Consider the following 20,103-nt stretch of genomic DNA (forward strand, 5'->3'; position numbering starts at 1 on the left):
ACAGGAACTCTAAACTTGCTGGAAGATAATTTAGGCAGAATTCTCGAAGACATTGGCATAGGAAAAGACTTTATAAACAAATCCTCAGTAGCATGGAAACTAGCACAAAGAATCAACAACTGGGATCTCATCTTATTAAAAAGCTTCTGCACTGCCAGAGAAACCACCAACAGAGCTGACAGAAAACCGAAAATGTGGAAAATATTTTACCAGCTGTTCCACAGACAGAGGTCTACTATTTAAAATATACAAAGATCTTAAAAAAAAAACAGACCCCTTAAACATAAAGACCCAACTGAAAAATGTTCATCTGAAATGAACAGACATTTCTCAGACAAAGAAGTAAAAGCAGCAAGTAAACACGAAAAATGTTCAACATCACTACTCATTCAAGAGATGCAGAGGTAAATAACACTGAGATTCTACCTTACCCCAGAAAGAATGGCTGCTATCAAAAAAGTAACCAATATCAAATGCTGGAGGAGTTGTGGGGAGAAAGGAACATTTCGCCATTGTTGGTGGGAATGCAGACTGGTGCAACGAAGGTGGAAATCAACAAGAAGATACCTCAAACAACTAGGATTAGAAGTCCCATTTGACCCAGCTATTCCTCTGCTGGAGACTGGATAAAGAAGATGTGTTTTTTCTATAAAATGGAGTACTACTCAGCCATAAAGAATGAGAAACTAGAGATATTTATACATAAGTGGATGAACATTGAGGCCAAACTCTTAAGTGAAATGAATAGACACACATGTAGATACCAAATAGTTTCTCTGGCATGAAAAACTAAAAGTGGAAATAAGGATCAAAATGTAAAATTGATATTGTGTAATAGGAAGGAAAGGTCTAAAGGGGTAGGGGAAGTGGGAGGGATAGGGGAAAGATAAGAAGGGAAAGGAAAAAAATATGAGAAAAGGAAAAAAATGGAAACAATGTCTTTGTAAATAGGGAAGGTTGGAGAAGATGAAGGAAGGGCAGGAGAATGGGGAAAAATAAGAACCAAGATACATCACGTAAAGATACAAGATCCCAATGATGAACATAACTGTATTGTATATCTAAAATATACTCATAAACTTAATGAAAAAATCATTTTCATAATCTCCATTAATCATCTGTTTCTACCCAACTTACCATCTAAAACTTATCCACTAATTAATTAAGTCAAGCTAGCATGGTTTATGATGTTACAGGGTCCAGTGCCTTTAACAAAATTCTGGATGGAATATTCTAGGTAATATATAAGGAAATATGGATGCTTCTTTTCCTTCATTTGAATTTCTAAACTCCTATAGAATTGAAAGAATCAATTGGATATTTTTTGTGCAGCAAGCTAGGAAAATTCAATAAGGATAGAGCTTTAGTCGTAACATCCAGATGTTTATATATATACTGTTTTTCTACATCATCTCTAGACAAAAAAAAAGATAAATTTCAAAATCTCAAGTTTTAATACAGTCTTCCAAGTATTTCCTGTCACACTTAGTTAAAACCTGGGTAAAATATTAATTTTCACTTAAATTCTATGATACATTTTTTCCTCTGAAACATCTCTTTCATAGTTCTTCTTTTCTGTTATTACTACTGATAGTCTCTATTAGTTTAACATATTGTTTATAAAAGCCATATAATTCAGCACCTTCTGAGATGTGATTGGCTTCATTCATCGCTGACTTGCTAAAACTGAAAATATGCAGCAGAGTATAGAGAACTATTTCAAGAAAACTTTCAGGAATTTCTGTTGAAATAAAATATATGAGTCCTTGAATAACTCATTCTGTAGACCTCTGTCACATTTCTTTTCCATATAACAGTTTACTCTAACATTGTCCATTTTACACATATCCCATGTAAAACCTTCAATAAATACAATACCAAATCTCAACTAAGTACAGAGCAATGGAGTCAGCCACAATCTTAAGTTTCATCGTTTCTTTCCCATATGAACTTCCACCCATCCTATGACCCTTGTTGCTGTGCAAACAGAAAATCAGTCTCTCCTCTGCACAGGATGATCATCTCATAGGTGTCTACCTAGAACCCGAGTTGGTTCTTTTAAGAAGAACTTGTGACAGACACACTAATGTTCATACCTATGATATTGTAAAAACATAGCCCTAAAATAGAAAATTACTTTTTAAAAAGTAGTTTTCCCAAGTCCTGCGAAGGATGTTGGTTTACAATTCCTTGCTGTTTCTAATTTCCGTTGTTATAATTTACTTAGTTGAAAATTATTGCATTTTTCTCACATCCTTTGTTCATTTAAAAATATTAAAAAATAATTGAAAATAACTATTCTGTTAGTGATTATTAACAATAAGAGAGACTAGACTGTGAATGGTGGTGGGAAGCAAGAAGTATAGGGGAATTCTCTTTGCTTTCTGTTCAATTTTGCTGGGAATGTAAAATTTCTCTAAAAAGTAAATTCTACTTAAGAATAAAAGCAATTTAGTTTGTTTTAGATTCTACTTAGTTTGTAGAGAGCTTAAAAAAGACATTTCTCCCATACTACTAGAGCAAGAAAATGTTTCATAATATACCAAATTATAACTATTCTTGAACTGATGAGAGAGCTGATGTTCCAGGAACACAGATCACTGAAATCGTAGGAATAATAAGGACCTTCAGAAAGACATGGGACAGGAGCTCTGTTTTACCAGGACCGATATGTAAGAGAAAAAGTAGGCTACCATACCAACTAGAAAGACTCAGTGAATGAGCCGTACTAGACTATAAAATGTCTAGAATCCACAGCTAAAAAGGTGTTCAGAACTAAGCTCATGATTCTTTCTTCAGATTTGGAATATTCTTCCTAATAATATTCAGGGGAGGGTATAAGACCAGAACTGCCTCAATTCTCATTCGAGGCCCCAGGAACTTAGCAATGCCAGGCACATGGAATATTTGTTAAGCAACCTGAAGGTAGGGAGGGAGCCAGCCCAAAAGACTGTCTATGGCAGCTGCCACCAGTAGGTCCATGATGGGGCTGCCCAAGTCCTTTGTAGCTCACAATCATGCTGCCATGTGTCCCAAATGCCAGACAAAGAGCTATAGTTTCTGATGTTTGACTTGTTAGGTTTGTTTTGGTATGATTCCTTGCATCCCTTATTCTCTTATTTTGGAATAGAAATGTTTGCTATACAGCATTCTATCATCACAGCATGTGACTTGCTTTTTGAATTTTACAGGAATTCATAGGTGAGAGTTTGTCTTTTTGTCTCAAAGAATACTTTTGACAGACTTGTGAGCAATGCTGGAATTCTTGAGAATTTAGGAAAGGAATTACAGCACTTTTGCTTGTGCATGGATAACTGTGCCATGTTAGATGGAATTATGACCTTGTATTTGCTTTTGTTTTGAGATTGAGTTTGGTTTCAGATATGATTAGGTGTCAAGTTGACAAAGGGTCAATTTTATTGGTTAATCTTGATTGTCACTTGACTGGATTAAGAGACTCCTGGAGAAGTGTTTGAATTGTCAGAGCACTACCTTTATCAATGAATTTACATGATGAGCTCACAACTAAATGGGCATTGAGGAGGTAGGTCTAGTTGGGCACTATGGGTATCAGACTTTGGGTATATATTTGGATCCTGGTCTCTTTTTCTCGGACTGTTCCCCAGCTCTCTTCTTGCAGATGCCATGAGGTAATAGCCATCTTTTGTCATGGCTTTCCAGTGTGATGTCTCTGACTTGGAACCATCTGAACATAGAATGAAAATGTGAGTTGTGGGTATTTGATATTTTGTTCCAAGAATGGAAATCTGGCCAATACATACCTTTTGATGAGGGTCAGACAAAAAGCTTAAGGAAATAAAGGATCACAGAGCATCTTTCAGTGTTATTTGACTTGTAGATGGATGAAAGCACCATGAGCCAAGGAACAGAGGAATTTGAGGCAGCAGAGAAAACAGAAAAACAATTTATTCCATAGAGAATTCCAAAGCATTGTGGACATCTTGATTTTGGCCCAAATGAATTTAATTTCTGACTTTTAAATGATAGCTTGATGTTGTTTTAAGTAATCAAAGTTGTAGTACTTTCTTACAGCATCAATAGGAAACTAAGTAGGCTGTCATTCACAAAGTACAGGATTTGAACACCAATAAAGATAATAAATGCAGTAGATTAATGTAGGTCAAATAAATTTTTGATGAATTCATAATGATAATGAAAAAATTCCCATGTCATTTGTGGTATTTAAAATGATAAAAGGAAAAATATTAAAAATTTTATTCCACATTTCCTATACCAGCCATGCCCCAGGTAGTTAGTGTTGGGGAGGAATATTCTATATTTATAAGTGCATTTTAAACAGTACAGAATAAGAGACAATGGACTCCACCATCTTCAGACATAAAAATCATTGGACTTGGTTCCGTAGCTCTGCTGAAGGAAATCTTGGCAATGCTGGGGGACTACTGTGGTCTAGTAGGTAGAAGTCAGGAATGTTGCTAAACACCCTACAATGCACAGGATAGCTCTACAGCCAAGAATCATTAGCCTAACATGTCAGTAGACATCTGTTTCCTTTAATAAGCATAAACTAGGCAATGCACTAAATGCAATAAGCCCTAGAAAGAAAGAAATAAAACAGCATGCATCAACTGTAGAACGGTAGTCACTGTCTATGAAATTCTACTGTCAGAAAGAAAATAAGCTTAACTATTATAGAATAGGAGATATAGTATCAAGAATATAAAATTGCATTCCCAGGACATCATTAAAATATCCAGAGTGAACACAAATTCCAGCTAGGTCAAACAATGCAGTTCTATTCAAAAAAATCACTTGAATGGTAAGGTTGAGGAAGTGACAGTGAAACTATAGTGTAAAAGATTTTCAGAGGCCTAGTAGATAATGGTCATGGAAATTTCTTATTTGAACTTTTGTTCAGACAACATGTAATTTTACATATACTAAACATATATTCTACATATATTTAGAAAGTCTGCTGATTATTTACTGGTTATTAATTTTTGAACAAGATCTTATTTTCAAACACTTTTTAGTGACTTTTTCTTAAAGTTCTTAAATATGATGATCTTGTTTAAAATTCTATCTTATTTTAGCCCTACCCCAATACTTCCCACTTTTCTATTGGGAACATTTTTCACGGGCAATTGATAATTGAGAATGGCTATAGTCTCAAGTAATTTAACTCATGGAGAATTAAATTAACTAAGAAATTGCAGCTCTGAAAAAAAAATCCAATAAAATGAAAAAAAGGTGAGATATGAGACAATAATAGTCTGTTACTACATAGTAAATGCCTACCCTCAGGATTTATGCTTCTTAAGGAGTCAAGATTTGAATAACCCTTCATTTAAAGACTCCCAAACAAGCGGAGGAGTTGTTGGAGGGTAAAGAAATCATGGGATGATTAGTACAGCAAAGTCACACTGTGACCATATAGTCAGTCATGATAATAAGGATATAGGATTTCCATATGTTTTTCTTCTTGATGTGCCATGTGTACACTTGCATATTTTATTAATTTTCTTCCTTCATCTCATTCCCATATCATTATATACAGGATATGTTCATGATAGTAAAATTTCCAATTTAATACACAATTTAGAGACTCTTCAGAGAGAATCATAATATTTTAGAGGAGGGATAAGATCCATGTGGGATTCCAATCTGGAAATTCTTAAATCTCTCAAATTACATGGCTTGACTTGACTTTCCTATTTCCCACTGATACAAGCACAGTTCAGTTTCCTCTAATGTCTCAACAGTATTTCTGGAGCAGCCCATTTCTTGACTCCTTGCTGTAGTCTTTTATTCCACTTTTTCACTTGTTAGAGTTGTTGCTGGATTTGAGAGACAGGAGAGAAAACTGGGAAACAGGAAGATTTATTTTAGGTGAACACTGGCTCAATGGACTAATTTCTAGAGGAAGAATGTTGAACAAAGAAAAGTTCCAGTTTTTATACATTTGGTTGAAGGTGTTGGTCTTTCTAGTGATGAAAAAATGAGTTTACAGAAACAGGACAAGACAGTTTTATAATTTAGCTTTCAAAGAAGACAGATCTTTGTGAATCTTGTGAGAACAAGATGACATAAATTTTGTTTGCAGGATGGCAACTGCCAATTTTATCTGTATCAAAACGAGGAGTTATACTACAGGGGGTCGGGGGGGACTATCCAAGGCTGGGAAAAATTTGTTTTTCTTTAAATTCTGCTTCAGAGTGACATTTCAAACATGAAAATTTTAAGTCAACTTCTTCTAAAGAGTCCTTACTAGCTCTCCACTGCTATCACAATAATTGACATTAATGCCTTCCAGGATCTAACTAACGATGTCTACGCAACTGCTGTCATCTTTACTGCTTTTCACTCTTGTCCACCCTACAACTCAGCTCCCACATCTTTGGATTCACATGCTTGACCTCATCTCTACAACTCTGTACATGTTGTTCCCTTACTGGGCATCTTGTCATCTGCATAACTGGATCTAATGGTTCTAGATGCAAACTAAGTGTCCGATTACAGGAAGACTTCAGAGATCACCCCCAAAAGACTTACTCTCACTTTAATATGTACTGCAATGCATTACAATTAGTTACTTTTCTGTTATTCTTCTGATGTGTGCATACTCTTGTAAGGACTGTACTATATCAGCTATTGTGACTTGAATGTACACTGGCACGGGGACACTGTCAATGTTCATATTGCTTTAACACCAATAGATACTTAAGTAGCCATGACATTTTTTAATGGTTTCCCTATCTTGCAAGAATTTGTGTTATATTATTATTAAAAGAAAATTCAAATTTCAAATGGTATGCAGACTATATGAGTCTGACTCTGCTTGAGTCATGAGGTTCTATGACAATGTTGAGAAACAACAATTTTAAGTGAACTGACTTGAAAAAGTGACATCAGAAAAAATTATGTAGACACTTCCTCCTTTTTCCCATGTCCTATTTCTTTTTGGCATTATTGAGGCTTTCTATCAGAAATGAGGTCCATTCTCAAACCAAATCACTATGGTTACCAAGTCTGACCAGTACCTGGTGTATGTGTGTGTGTGTGCACATATGTGTGAGTGTGTATGTATAAGTGAGAAAAATGCTTAAAACATAGAGACTAACATTAGCCCTGCTGACTGAACTACCTGGCTCTCCCAAATTACTATTAAAATTGTTTTATCTTTCATTGGATTTGGTGATAAATCTGCCCTTTCTTTTCTTTCTTTCTTTTTTTTTTTAATTGGGGATTGAACTTGGGTCCTTGCACTTGTGAGGCAGGCAGTGGAACCACTGAGCTAAATCCCTGGCCCCTGCCCTTTCTTAAATTAACTAGGCTTTTGATAGTATAATGATACTCCTTATTTATATAGCAAAAATCCTTTCAAATTGCTTGACTACTGTCAGTTAGTGCCTGATCTTAGCTTTTCCATGGCCAGTAATATATCATTGTAAAAAAAACTTTGCTTAGGTTACTATTAGAGTAAACAAGATCTTCACTTGATCTTTCTGTAGTTGTTACTGTCTGGGCTCCCCAGAAGTCACTACATGCAAGTTTAGTAGGTTCTGTTCAAAACATTTTGATATATTTGCAAACAACACTCTCCTCAGAATGTCACCTCGCACATGTGGCTATACATATCACACATTGTTTCAGTGAGTGTTCAAATGTGAAAAGCTATTTTGTTTCCACAGGAAACATTAAAACCTTTTTCAAAATGTGTCTGTGTAAGTACCTGTGACACAAGGCCTATGGATAAGTCCATGATTATAAACAATAACAAATATAAAAAATGTGAGTAATTTTTCAAGTTATTACCAGACCATGGAAATGAATGAAATTACATGTGGAAGTTCTATGACAGCAGCACCTAACTTCCCTGAACATGCTGCTTTGCCATATCACCACATCCACCCGACACACAATCACTTGGCCTCCTACATAACATGACCAATATACATTACATCATCTCCTTCACAGTTGCCATGGTAATTCAGTCCATATTGTCCTATCTGAGATGGGTAGAGAACACTAGGGTAACCTCCTTTCTTCAATGATGCCCATGAGTCATCAAGTTGACAGTTTTGATGTTAATCCAGAAATTTGTACTAATAATTTCTGCCAGGCTCCTTTCACCTCTTTATTCCTTAGACTATAAATCATGGGGTTCAGCATAGGGGTGAAAACAGCATAGAAAAGAGAGATCAACTTCTTTTGAAGGACAGAAGGACTGCAGTGGGGCTGAATATAGGTGAAAATGGCCATGCCATAGCACAGGGCAACCACAGTGAGGTGAGAGGCACAAGTGTGGAAGGCTTTCTTCCTCCCCTCTCTGGACTGGATCTTCAGGATGGTGGAGATGATCTGTACGTAGGACAAGAGAACCAGGAAGAAGGGGGTCATCAGCAGCACAACGCTAGAAACCATGATGGCCACTTCATTGGAGGAGGTGTCCACACAAGCCAGCCTGACCACGGAAAGGAGTTCACAGGATATGTGATCAATATACTTGTTTGTGCACATGGGTAGCTGAAAGGTAATGGCAGTCTGCATAAGAGAGTTGGTGGAACCACTGACCCATGATGTAATGGCCAATTTAGTACACAGTCCTGAATTCATGATAGCAGAATACCTCAGGGGGTCACACACAGCCACGTAGCGGTCATAGGCCATCACTGCCAGCAGAACAAACTCAATCCCACCCAAAGCCAGGGAGAAAAATAACTGAGCAGCACAGTTCAGAAATGGGATTGCTTTATGTTCTGCAAGAAAATGCACCAGCAGCTGAGGGACTATGCTGGTGGCATAAGACACATCCACAAGAGAGAGGTTGGTGAGGAAGAAGTACATGGGAGTGTGGAGTCTGCCATCAAGTCTGATCAGAAGAACAATGAGGAAGTTCCCCAGCACTGTCACCAGGTACATGATCAAGAACAGGACAAAGAGTGAGACTTGAATATCCCAGTCACTGGATAGGCCAAGGAGAATAAATTCACTCACCCATGTGTGGTTGTTTGTTCCCATCAAAAACTGTTAATCTGTAATCAAAGCCAGAAACGAGATGATAAGGAAGCCATAAAAATAACCTTTTGTAAATATATTTTCAAAAATCATCCTTTTACCAGGTATTTCAGGTAATGTATTGGCCAAGAAGATGGCTTGAACCTAGTATTCTTTTTATGTCTACTTTTCATCAGAAAAACAGTGAACTGTTTCCAAGTTTTAGCTATTACCAACTGTGCTGCTATAAATGTAAGTGTGCATATATCTCTGTGATATGGTTCTTTTAATTTTTTTTTAAAGATACTCAGCAGAGAGATACCTGGATCAAATCGAACCTCTACTCCCAGCTCTTTGAGGTATCTCCATATTGATTTCCATAGTGGTTGCACCAGTCTGCACTCCCGCCTACTATGGAGAAGGGCTCCTTTCTCCCCACAACCCCGCCAACATTTGTTATTGTTTGATTCCTTGATAGCAGCCATACTTTGTGGGGTTAGATGGAATCTCAGTGTTGTTTTCATCTGCATCTCTCGAATGATCAGTGATGGGGAAGAATTTTTCATATATTTACTTGCTGTTTTTACTTGTATGTTTGTAATAGCTAAAACTTAGAAACAGCCCATTTGCCCATCAATTGGAAACTGGATAAAGAAGATGTGGTTTTTTTATAAAATGGACTATTAGCCTTAAAGAATGAGAAATTAAATTGATTCTTAGGAAAATGGATACATTTTGAGGATATACTCCTAAGTGAAATAAATAAGTCACACATATGTAAATACAGAATAGTTTCTCTGGTGTGAATAAACTATAATAGTACATAAGATCCTAATGATATAACTGACAATGTGAAATAGGAAAAAGGGGGCTAAAGGTGTAGAGAAAGTGGGAAGGGTAGGAGAAAGCTAATAAGGGAAAAGAAAAAATAGGAGAAAATGAAAAAATGGGAATAAAGTGTTTGTAAAGGGGGAGGGGAGGAGAGGGTGAAGGGAGGGCAGGGACAAGGGGAAAAAATGAGAACCAAGACCTGTCATGTAAAGGTAAAAGATCCCAATGATGAATGTGACTGTACTGTATGCCTAAAATGTACCAATAAACTCAATGAGGAAAAAACAAAAACAAAACAAATAGTCTTGTCCCCTAACTACTGAACTATTCTACTTGTAATTTCTCACTAATGTAAATAATGTTGCAGTTACCATCGTTGGATGTAAATCTTGGTCAATATCTCAACAGTTTTTTCAGACAGCTTTATAAACATAGTGTTACAAAAAAAAAAAGAAAGAAAGAAAGACAGTGGAGTGCCTTCATGAGGACATAATTCATTATCATTATTGTACCCTGGAGATAATGCATTGCAATTTCAGCAGCTCTACCATTTCATGAATTTACCTCAGATTCTGGAGTAGGGAAATCATACACAACTAAGAAGAATGTGGTTGGGGAATTAAAAAATAATCTTCAGTGTGTCCACTAGATCCTACTTGGTGAAATGAAGAAATCTAAATCAGAGGAAGATTTGAAAGAAATGGGATCTGGAATCAGAAAATGTAGGTTTAAAATGTGGTTTTACTAGGCAGTTTTACTATGGCTCTTCAGAGATAAAGTTTAATATATAAAGAGCATGATGACACACATAAGCTCAGAAAGCGTAGATAACATGTACATAATATGTGACAAAAGCACTTTTTAACCAATGTTGTTAAAACTATAGTCAAATGGTATTACCAGCCACAGGACTTCTGTTTTAGAGAAGATAAAGCAGCAGATATGATTAGCACTTCAACTCTATAAAGAAAAGATCAAAACAAGTAGTTTCAGAAATGCCTGTCTCCTGCAGGGACCATACATCACGTAGAAGTATGTTTTTAATGGACTCTCCCTCAAACCCTTCTTGAGATCTGACCCCCTTCTCAAAAGTCCCTCCTTTGCTTCTCTATCCTGATGCTTCAACTTTTGCTCTTTTTTTTATTGGCTATTTTTTAATTGAGTTTATTGGTACATTTTAGGTATACAGTACAGTTACATTCATTATTGGGATCTTTTACCTTTATATGACAGGTCTTGGTTCTCATATTTTTCCCTTGTCCCTGCCCTCCCTTCACCCTCTGCTCCCCTCCCCATTTACAAACACTTTATTTCCATTTTTTTCATTTTCTCCTATTTTTTTCTTTTCCCTTATTACCTTTCCCCTACCCTTCCCACTTTCCCTACACCTTTATCCCTTCTCTTCCTATTTCACATTGTCAATTATATCATCAGGATCTTATGTACTATTATAGTTTATTCACACCATAGAAACTATTCAGTATTTACACATGTGTGACTTATTTATTTATTGCTGCTTTTCTAAAATTATAATCAGCCTAAGAAAATACCATATTGGCTCAAAAAATATAAATTTATATTCTAAACCCTTAAAAATAGTTCATTTAAAAAATCTGTAAAATATTCTTGAATATATTATAGGTCTGTATCTGAGTTAGACATTTTTCCATTAATTTGGAAAATAAATTCAAAGTAACACCTTTGCTAGAAATGCCAGGATGAATATTACCTTTCTCTGATCAGATCCAGTAATTGGAGGAAGAGCCACAGAACAAATTTCTGTTGCATCTTGGGCTGCTTCCTGGAGTAGGGACAAGACCAGGCTCACAGTGCTCTTGAAGAGCGACCCATCTCTGCCACAGCCCTGTCTTATTACAAATGAGTGACAGTGTCACATCCTAGAAACAGCATATTTCACAGCCCAACAGCTTGTGTTTGAACCCACATCCCTTGCATCTTGGGGCCTGGAGCAAACTACTTAGTCTTTTTGAGCTGCATCTTTCTTCATCTTTAACACATGCATAATATTGGCTAAATAAAAGTGTCATTGGGGAAACGAAAGTTGAAGGATTACAATGACTACTTGAGAGCCTGACCAAGGAGGTGCCCATCACTAAGTGATGATAATTAGTCCTGATTTCATGCTCTTTACCTCTTTCAGGATCCCTTTTCTTCACTAATTATTCCTCTCTACCACCCTCAGACTTCTTTATCTGCATAGTGACTTCTTCTCTTTCTTTATAAAAAAAATAGGGATGTGTGTCCTTTGTTATAAAAGTATTTAATTAACAAATTTCTCAGTTTAGGAGAGGAAGTTTTGCTATATATTTAGCATTCTAAAACTCTGTTTGTTTTGCATCTGGAATGATTTATGTCCATTTTCCAGATTCATGTCCTCTTATTCATCCTGTGGCTCATGGCAATTTCTACTCTCATTAATCAATAAAATTTGAAAACTTGAAAGCTACTGATAATCTATCATTAATTCCAGAGATTTCATTGTATCTTTATTTATTTTTAACAATGTTGCCTCTTCCTTGAAACTCTCAACTCTGTGTTATGCTTCTTTCCTGCTTTTCCTTCAGTCTAATTTCCTCTCTGCATTTTTAATATCATCTTTAAATCCTCTACTCTATTGTTGTGAGCATTTTCTAAGATTCTGTGCTCACTAACCATTCATAAGCTCTATTAAGCAACTTGATAAATATTCCCTAAATATCTCACTAACAATCATGTTCATCTCTCAACTGACTTGATTTCCTCCTGAGCTTATATCTATCAATAGAACTAGAATATTCCCATTCCTCCAGTAAATTATGTTTTGGTTTTTCCTCCATTTTACCACTCCACAAGCCCTCCATAAATGCTTTTCCTTTATATCTTTTAATACCCCTCTTCCCTTACTCTTCATGCACACTTAGCCTCCCTGTATCCATATCAATATTATGGAGTAGAAGAAGAGACCATATATTAATTTCCCTGGTGTAACCTCCAACTACTTCAATCATCACATGCGTTATCTCCAAATTAATCATGCAAAACACAAGTGTACTCATATTATTTTCATGTACAAACATATCTATAATATCTAAGTATATACAGAATTAAATTAATCTTAGACAGACAGGTTTTCATACCATCTAAAATCTAGTCTTGCCTTTTTGCTTATTTTGATTTTGATAATTATAGCAAATATCTTTCTGTGTGTTTTACAGAAAGAATTTTATAGAAAGAGCTTTCTAACATTTCAATACCTTTCACTAATAGGTAGGCAATTTTCTAGGTTATATAATAATTAATATCCAAATATAGATTTTTTTCTTTACCCTTTTTGAACTCACATCAAAGAAAACAGATAAATCATCTGCAGTTGGAAAGTCAAATGAAGGAAATATGTTGGCCAGATAATTTTAATACATCTTCAGTTAATAGCATCTCCATATCAATCTAGACTCACCTGCCATCTAAATATATTTCCTCCACCCTTACCTTATAGTGATAGATGCCCAAAACTTCAGTTCATGTCTAACTTCTCCCCTCAGGAAGGTAGAGTTTGTGGTCTCTTCAGCCGTAATTAATTCGTAGGTTCTGTAGCTGTCATTGAACCAGTGTTTTTCATTCAAGTAAAAACACTGAGGGAAAAATGTGAGGAATATTTACTGTATTTATACACGCAAACATATCAACAAAAGCTTCTTAACACAGCATAACTCATGGCCCATGGCTCTGTGTTCGGATCACATTTGTTTTAAACACTGAACACAGCTTAGTGTCAATGCTATTGAACTCCTTCTCCTATCCAAGTCTGTTTTACATTCTCTCCTCAGTATTTGTTCAATTCCAGGTATTTCACCTGTTTGCCAGGCATCTAATTCTCCTGTAATAAACAATAAAATCCTCTTTTACTTGTTTTGGGTGATAGCCTCATATTAATTAAGCCTCAAACCACATGCTCTACACATTTTAAGAGGTCTTCTCAAAAATAAGCTATCCAAGCTGCCAGCTCAGAGCACAGGATTGAAGAATAATCTGTTCTCACTGTTCATCTTCTTAGACATAAGCATGATGAAGGAAGGATTTCCTTTGCCTATGTTTTATGAATTGCAGTGAATTAGAATAATTAATGTGACCATAATGAATAAAACATACTGTATAACAGAATTAAAAAGCTTTGGGTCAGGGGGATAGCTCGGATATCAGAATGCATGTGCAAAGTTCTGGGTTTGAACGAAAACCATAAGAAAGGAAGAGAGCAGGAGAAAGAAAGAAGGAAGGAAGAAACAAAGGAAGAAGGGAGGGAGGAAGGAAGGGGAAGGGAAGGGGAAGGGAAGGAGGGAGGGAGGGAGGAAGTGAAGAAGTGAGGAAGGAAATAAAAAATAAAACATTCCCATTCGAAGAGCCCATGAAAAATTACTAGATCCTTAAAACTCTACCACTAATGCCTGAAATATATTATGCTTATGTTGAACAGTTTTTTTCCGTGAACTGTTTAACAACGAAATAATATGAAATGAAAGATTAAAATATATACTACTTAAACTTATTGCAATCTAGTAAATAAGCTTTCACTGGTCCTTTAAAATCTGTCAGACACAAGTTGAAAATGGAAGGTTTAGTGTGAATGACACAGAAAGTGCAGAAGTTGGAGGAGAGGAACAGACAGCAAATATCAGAATTTCTTAGTTAAAATGTTACCTTTTATGGAACTGCTAAATCAAGCTAAATAACGTATGTATTACTTTACTTAATATTGTTTTTTTGAGAACACTTAGAAGTCTACAGAATGCAATTTTCCTTTGTTGAACAAATAAATGAAAAAACATTTCCCTTGTTTATTTTTTGTTAAATGTACTTCCAAGTGCCTTCTGCTATGAATCAATGATTATTCAGCACAGCAAATATCAAGAGTTCAATGCTATGACAAAGAAACAAAGACAAAAAGGTAGGTGTTCACTTTCCTCACACAATTCATTTTCCATGACACAATACACCTACTTTAAAAGTAAAATTTCAATCAAGCATAATTTTCAAAATAAAATAAATCTATTCATTGTTATATAATTCTTTAAAAATGTATAATTTTAACAAATTAAATGTGGGTTTTTTTTCAGTTTATTTTATTTTGGTGAATGCAGTTACCATCGTTTTCCATATTTTTCAATATTCTACCACATTTGATATCTTTAATTGGAAATATATATTTGCTAAAAAGATGAGGAGTATGGAATTCACACAACCATAAGAGCTAATGCTAAAATCTGGGTTATCTTTTGTTTGGATAAAGTAGATCAAATTTGATGTTCCTGCCTCCGTTTTCTTCAGTGTGGCTTCTAACACTTTATCTGTGAGCCAAATAACTACATGCCATTCTCTGTAGCTTCCTGAATCAGGTTTGCCTCTCTTCCAGTGACACAGCCCTGCTCTAAAATTGCTCTTCCGCTAGAGATTTAGCTCAGTGGTTCTGCTGCGTGCCTCGCAAGCGCAAGGACCAGAGTTAGATCCCTGGTACCAAAAAAGAAAAAAAAAATGCTCTTCCCTCCCCTTATCTTAAAAGGACTATTAAGGAAGTCTAGGCCTTAGGCCAAGTTAAACATATTTCTAATAGTAAATTCTCATGCAGGAATTTTGGTTAAAATTTTCCACTAACATTTGGATTTTAGAATCATGAAATCAAGTATCCTTCAACTAGTCTGTTGTAATTTACTTAAGCCTGATGTGTTGATGAGAGTACCATTAATGCCAAGCGCCCTACATCTCTGCTGAATGCCTGAAAGAGTATATTTCCAACAAAAATGTGATTTCTCAATTTAAAGTCTCTTCAGCCTCTTTGCATACCTCAGCCTCTGCATATCCCTGTTCTAATAGACACAAAAGGACCTTGAAGGAACTGTGAGCAATTGCTCATCAAGACAAATATGAGAGATCCAATCCAGGGGAAACCCAACCAGACGTCAACAGAACTGTTCACTATGGGGGTACCGCACAAGACACATCATCACACATAGTCTCGGAGATGCTGCTTGATGCTGCCCTTCTCTGAGTTCTTCTCCAGCCTTTAACTGCATCCCACCTACTTGCTGTCTATTGACCAACACTTCTAGATACTTAGCTTTGCAAGGAAGAAAGTAGCTAGGGCTTGGCACTTAGCTGTCGTTTCCCTTCCCAATTGTCAGGGCCGCATTTCTTCACCCTACTCCAGTTGGTAGTATTTACACATTTAAAATTATCTAGCATTTTCCACTTCTATTCAGTCGTTACTTTAAAAATTATAATCTCCTTTTCCCTCCCTAAGAAGAGTGAAGTGTTGATGGGTAGATGCAGAAGATATACCCACCACAAAAGAAATTCCCCAGGTTTCCAACATATATTTTATAATAATCGTCTTCTTTACTATAGGGGCAGGGATCTGTAGATGAAACAAAAAACAATAGAATAAGAGCCTCATTAGGTCTTCCGGCCAATCTTCACTAGAAGAAGCTAAAGCTTTACTAGAGAAATTCCCCTGGGAAATAGGTCAAGTACTGGGGCAGAAATAGGCAAAAACCAGATAAAGAAAGGCACCAAATGGCCTTGGGACTTACAGCAAGAGACCAGAGAAGGAAAGATCTGCAGACAGAGTACAGAGACAGCCAAGTACAAAGAGCCAAGCTGAGGGAGCTGTCCCTCTCCACTCCAGTACAATACAGGGGAGACACAAGGAGAGGTTTGCTGACTAACTTTGGGGAAAGCTCTTATTCACACCGATGCACTAACACACATAAATATATATTCACTCTAGGGTATCTGCTCTAGGATCATCATATTCATCATATAATTATAGAGTACAATAGATATCCAAACCCGCTTACCAACTCTTAGCAAACTATGAATGAGGCAACCCAATGCCAACCTACCACCACTTCAAAGATAAGAACCTGAAAAGTAGGTCAGGGACAAGTAAACAGACAGAATGTAGCTGCATGTAGACCACTGGAAGAAATGGCATTTGGCAGAAGTGCCTGGAAGCCAATCTAGTTAAGGCAAGTTCAGGTGGTGTGGTGGGGTGGAAATATCTCTGATGCTGCCATTAAAGCAGCCAGAAACAAAGACCCACAGAGCCTCCATCTTTCTGGAACCCCCTATACTGATTCTTTCTTATCACGGTAGCTATCGACTTCCCACTACTTTTCCTTTTCCTTTTTATAAGTAAAATGTCTTCTTTTTTTATACTTTTCCCCTGTAATTCTTTTTTTTAAAACTGGTGCTGAGTTTATGAATCCCAGCAAGCTTTCCCTGGGCAGCAGAGCAGTGGACACTCATCCGCCAGGTGTGACATGTGTCCAACTCAAGGAGTGCACAGTTGGCCAAAACCATGAAAAGCTGGACGAAAATTCTGAAATAGAGTGGGTCTTACAGAAAACTATTTGACCAACATTATCTCCTATTCATTAAAGTGATGATTCCCTAGAGCTGAGGATTACTGACCTCAAAATTATTTTCCTGGGAAAATTTGTGTAATAATTTTATAAAATGCCTTTAAGAGCTAGTCCTATTTGACTTCCGTATTGGAGTCTTCCACAATCTAAACTGTGGTAAAGTCCTGCATATGGAAGTAGCACATGAAGGAAAAACAATGCAGTGTACAGGTATTTTCTTTTATGTTCGTCAAAATTAAGCAGAGCCTTACCTTTACATATTGTCATTCATGGAAATGGAACTTTCATTCAGAGATACATTCATCTGACCTGTGGCTGAGTCCTTGACAATTATGTGCACAGATTGCATTCATCACCGATAATGGCATTTTTTCATCCTATCATTTGGACAGAGAACATCAAGGCTGCTTCAGTGGGTGATATAAAAATGATTTTATATTTTGAGCAGGAAATTAGTTTTTCTTATTTAAGGTCTTGTTTACTTTCTTTCTGGATTCTGTTGCCTCATAAGTCACATAATGTGTCCAATTATTGAGACCGCATGTCTCAAACATTGTTCAATCTTGAAATTTTTTTGGTGCTATTCATTATTAAGATTTCATAATCTGCTTTACAGCTTTTGGCTCCTATACCTAAGACTAGAGTATTCCTTTGCAGTGTAATTCCCTTATCATGGAATTACTGATATGTCTGTTCCTCTTCCCAAAGTGCACCTGAGCATTTAGTTCAGGAAAGCAGAAATATTGACTACATTTGTTATAATACTTAGGATGAAAAGATTGTATTGATGGTTCATAGTCTCTAACATATCAGTAGTCCCATCCCTGCAGGTCTTGTTTAAAATCTATCATACCCACAGTTCACACTTCTGTTAGGAGCTCTTGGAATTAATCAGCACCTGACAAAACAGACTTATCTACTTTGATCTAGTTTGAAGCTATATCTTAAAGAGTGCTTCCCTCCAACAAAATGATGTATGGCAGAGGTTAAAAATCCTCTACTCTTGCTGGGAATTTAGCTCAGTGGTTCCACCGCCTGCCTCAATAAGCACAAGGTCCTGAGTTCAATCCCCGGTACCCACCCCAAATCCTCTACTCTTATGGCTGTATGGTTCAAAAATCACCTAAGAATGCATTATATTGTGAGGGAAGCTGCATGAATATGCATAAATGTCCTCAAATGGTCTCACACACAGACCTTCACAGAGTGAAGGCTTCTTTGGCAATGTGGGGCTTTCAGATTTCCCAAGGAGCTTCATATACTAGTGTTAATTGCTGTTACCATTCGCAATTCTCTAGAGGAGGACTTCTATGCTGCCCTCTTCTCCCTGTGGTGAAAGCTGTTCTCCTACATCTCTCTCCCTTTCAAAGTCCCATTGAAGACTTAAATTATTCTAAAAGTTCATAGAAACCAGCCAGCTTCATGAGGTTCTAGGATGTTCTTCCAGAACCCAAACCTAACTTTAGTCTTCATACTCCTAGAGAGTCATAATCATGCAACCTTACTTGGTGAATCAAGCCCATTTTAATCTTTGGCTGTAGAGCCTCTTTGTCTCTCTTTCTGTAGGCAAGTGAGTTGTGATTCAAACCCCAGGGTTACAGAAGAAAGAATGAACATTGCAAGTGTCTGTGGATATCTACATATATTTTTGATGGTGCTATTTAGCTTGCAAATATAATAACATTAAATTATTTTAAGATTTTGCTTAAGATTTAAGATTCAAAAAAAGATCTACTTAGCCTTATTTTGTACAGGAAGGGAAAAAAGAAAGTAAAAGATCTTTCAAAATCCTTAACAGAGAATTGTTCATTTTAATATTTATAAAGAAAGAATCACTTTTCAACTTTCTGGCATGTTCTCTAAGATCTCATGATGTTGGACTTATAAGCAATGTTAGCAGGGACGTGGGAAAATCCTAAGTACAGAAGCAGAACACATGAAGATAAATGCTTCTTTCATGCTAGTGAAAATAACAGAAAGGGGAAACATAAAACCATGTTAGCAGTTGAAGAATTCACATGCCTAAATGAATAATAAGTAGAATAAGTATGCAGAAAATCAATCAGGATGAAGAACACTTTTAACACTATCCAACAGTCTAATTGCCACTTGCTGAGAGCCACATTCAATAGTAGAACATGTAATATTTTAACTACACACAGAACATTAACTGAAATAGATTATATTCTAAGCCATAAACAAAAGTTGAAGTGAAAAACAAAGTATATTCTCTGAGAATAGCAAATTCAAGTAGAAATTTAAAACAGGAAGTCATGCATAAAATGTTCAAATATTAGAAAATTAGCACATTAAGCCAACTGCTCCTACATGATACATGAGTCACAAATAAAATTTAAGAAAAAATTTTAAATGCATTAAATTGAGTGGAAATGAAAATAAACATATGAACATTTGTGAAAGAACACAAAATGCTCCTCAGAGGGAAGTTTAGAGCATTAAAAGTATGTATTAGCAAAGAAGATAGGTCCCAAATCTGTCATTGCAATTTCTAATTTAAGAAACAAGAGAAAAGGCAAATTAAACCCAAAAAAGGAGAGGGAAGGAAAAACAATTTTGTCAAAACTCTTTCATACTAGACAAGCAGGGAACATTTCAGAACTTATTTTATGAGGCACACATAATTCTGATACTAAAAAAGCAAGACTCCATCGTGGGAAGAAAATCTGTAATATAAAAATCCCTAAAGAACAAAGATACAAAATTACTAAGAAGATATTAAGGAATTAAATCGGGGGCTGTGAAATTAAATGAATATTTGAAAAATTAATCAATGTAGTTCACCAAATCAACAAATTAAAGAAAAAATACATCATTGCTTCAGTAGATGCATGTCATTTAACGTGCATTCATAGCACTC

General features: G+C 36.1%; 1 protein-coding gene across 1 annotated transcript; it reads right to left on the reverse strand.

The window, feature by feature from the left end:
* Positions 1-8,049: 8,049 nt before the first annotated feature.
* LOC104862061 (olfactory receptor-like protein OLF3) lies at positions 8,050-9,003 on the reverse strand. The gene has a single exon (XM_010623776.1). It carries the CDS (start codon positions 9,001-9,003, stop codon positions 8,050-8,052), a length of 954 nt encoding a protein of 317 aa, XP_010622078.1.
* Positions 9,004-20,103: the final 11,100 nt, after the last annotated feature.

This window comes from Fukomys damarensis, unplaced genomic scaffold, assembly GCF_012274545.1.
Source record: "Fukomys damarensis isolate Sample0158 unplaced genomic scaffold, DMR_v1.0_HiC HiC_scaffold_16, whole genome shotgun sequence".
NCBI classification, from domain to species: Eukaryota; Metazoa; Chordata; class Mammalia; order Rodentia; family Bathyergidae; genus Fukomys; species Fukomys damarensis.

What these genes read in the sequence shown, in the direction of transcription:
- LOC104862061 (XM_010623776.1), bottom strand. Translation starts at nt 9,003, where the DNA reads ATGGGAACAAACAACCACACATGGGTGAGTGAATTTATTCTCCTTGGC.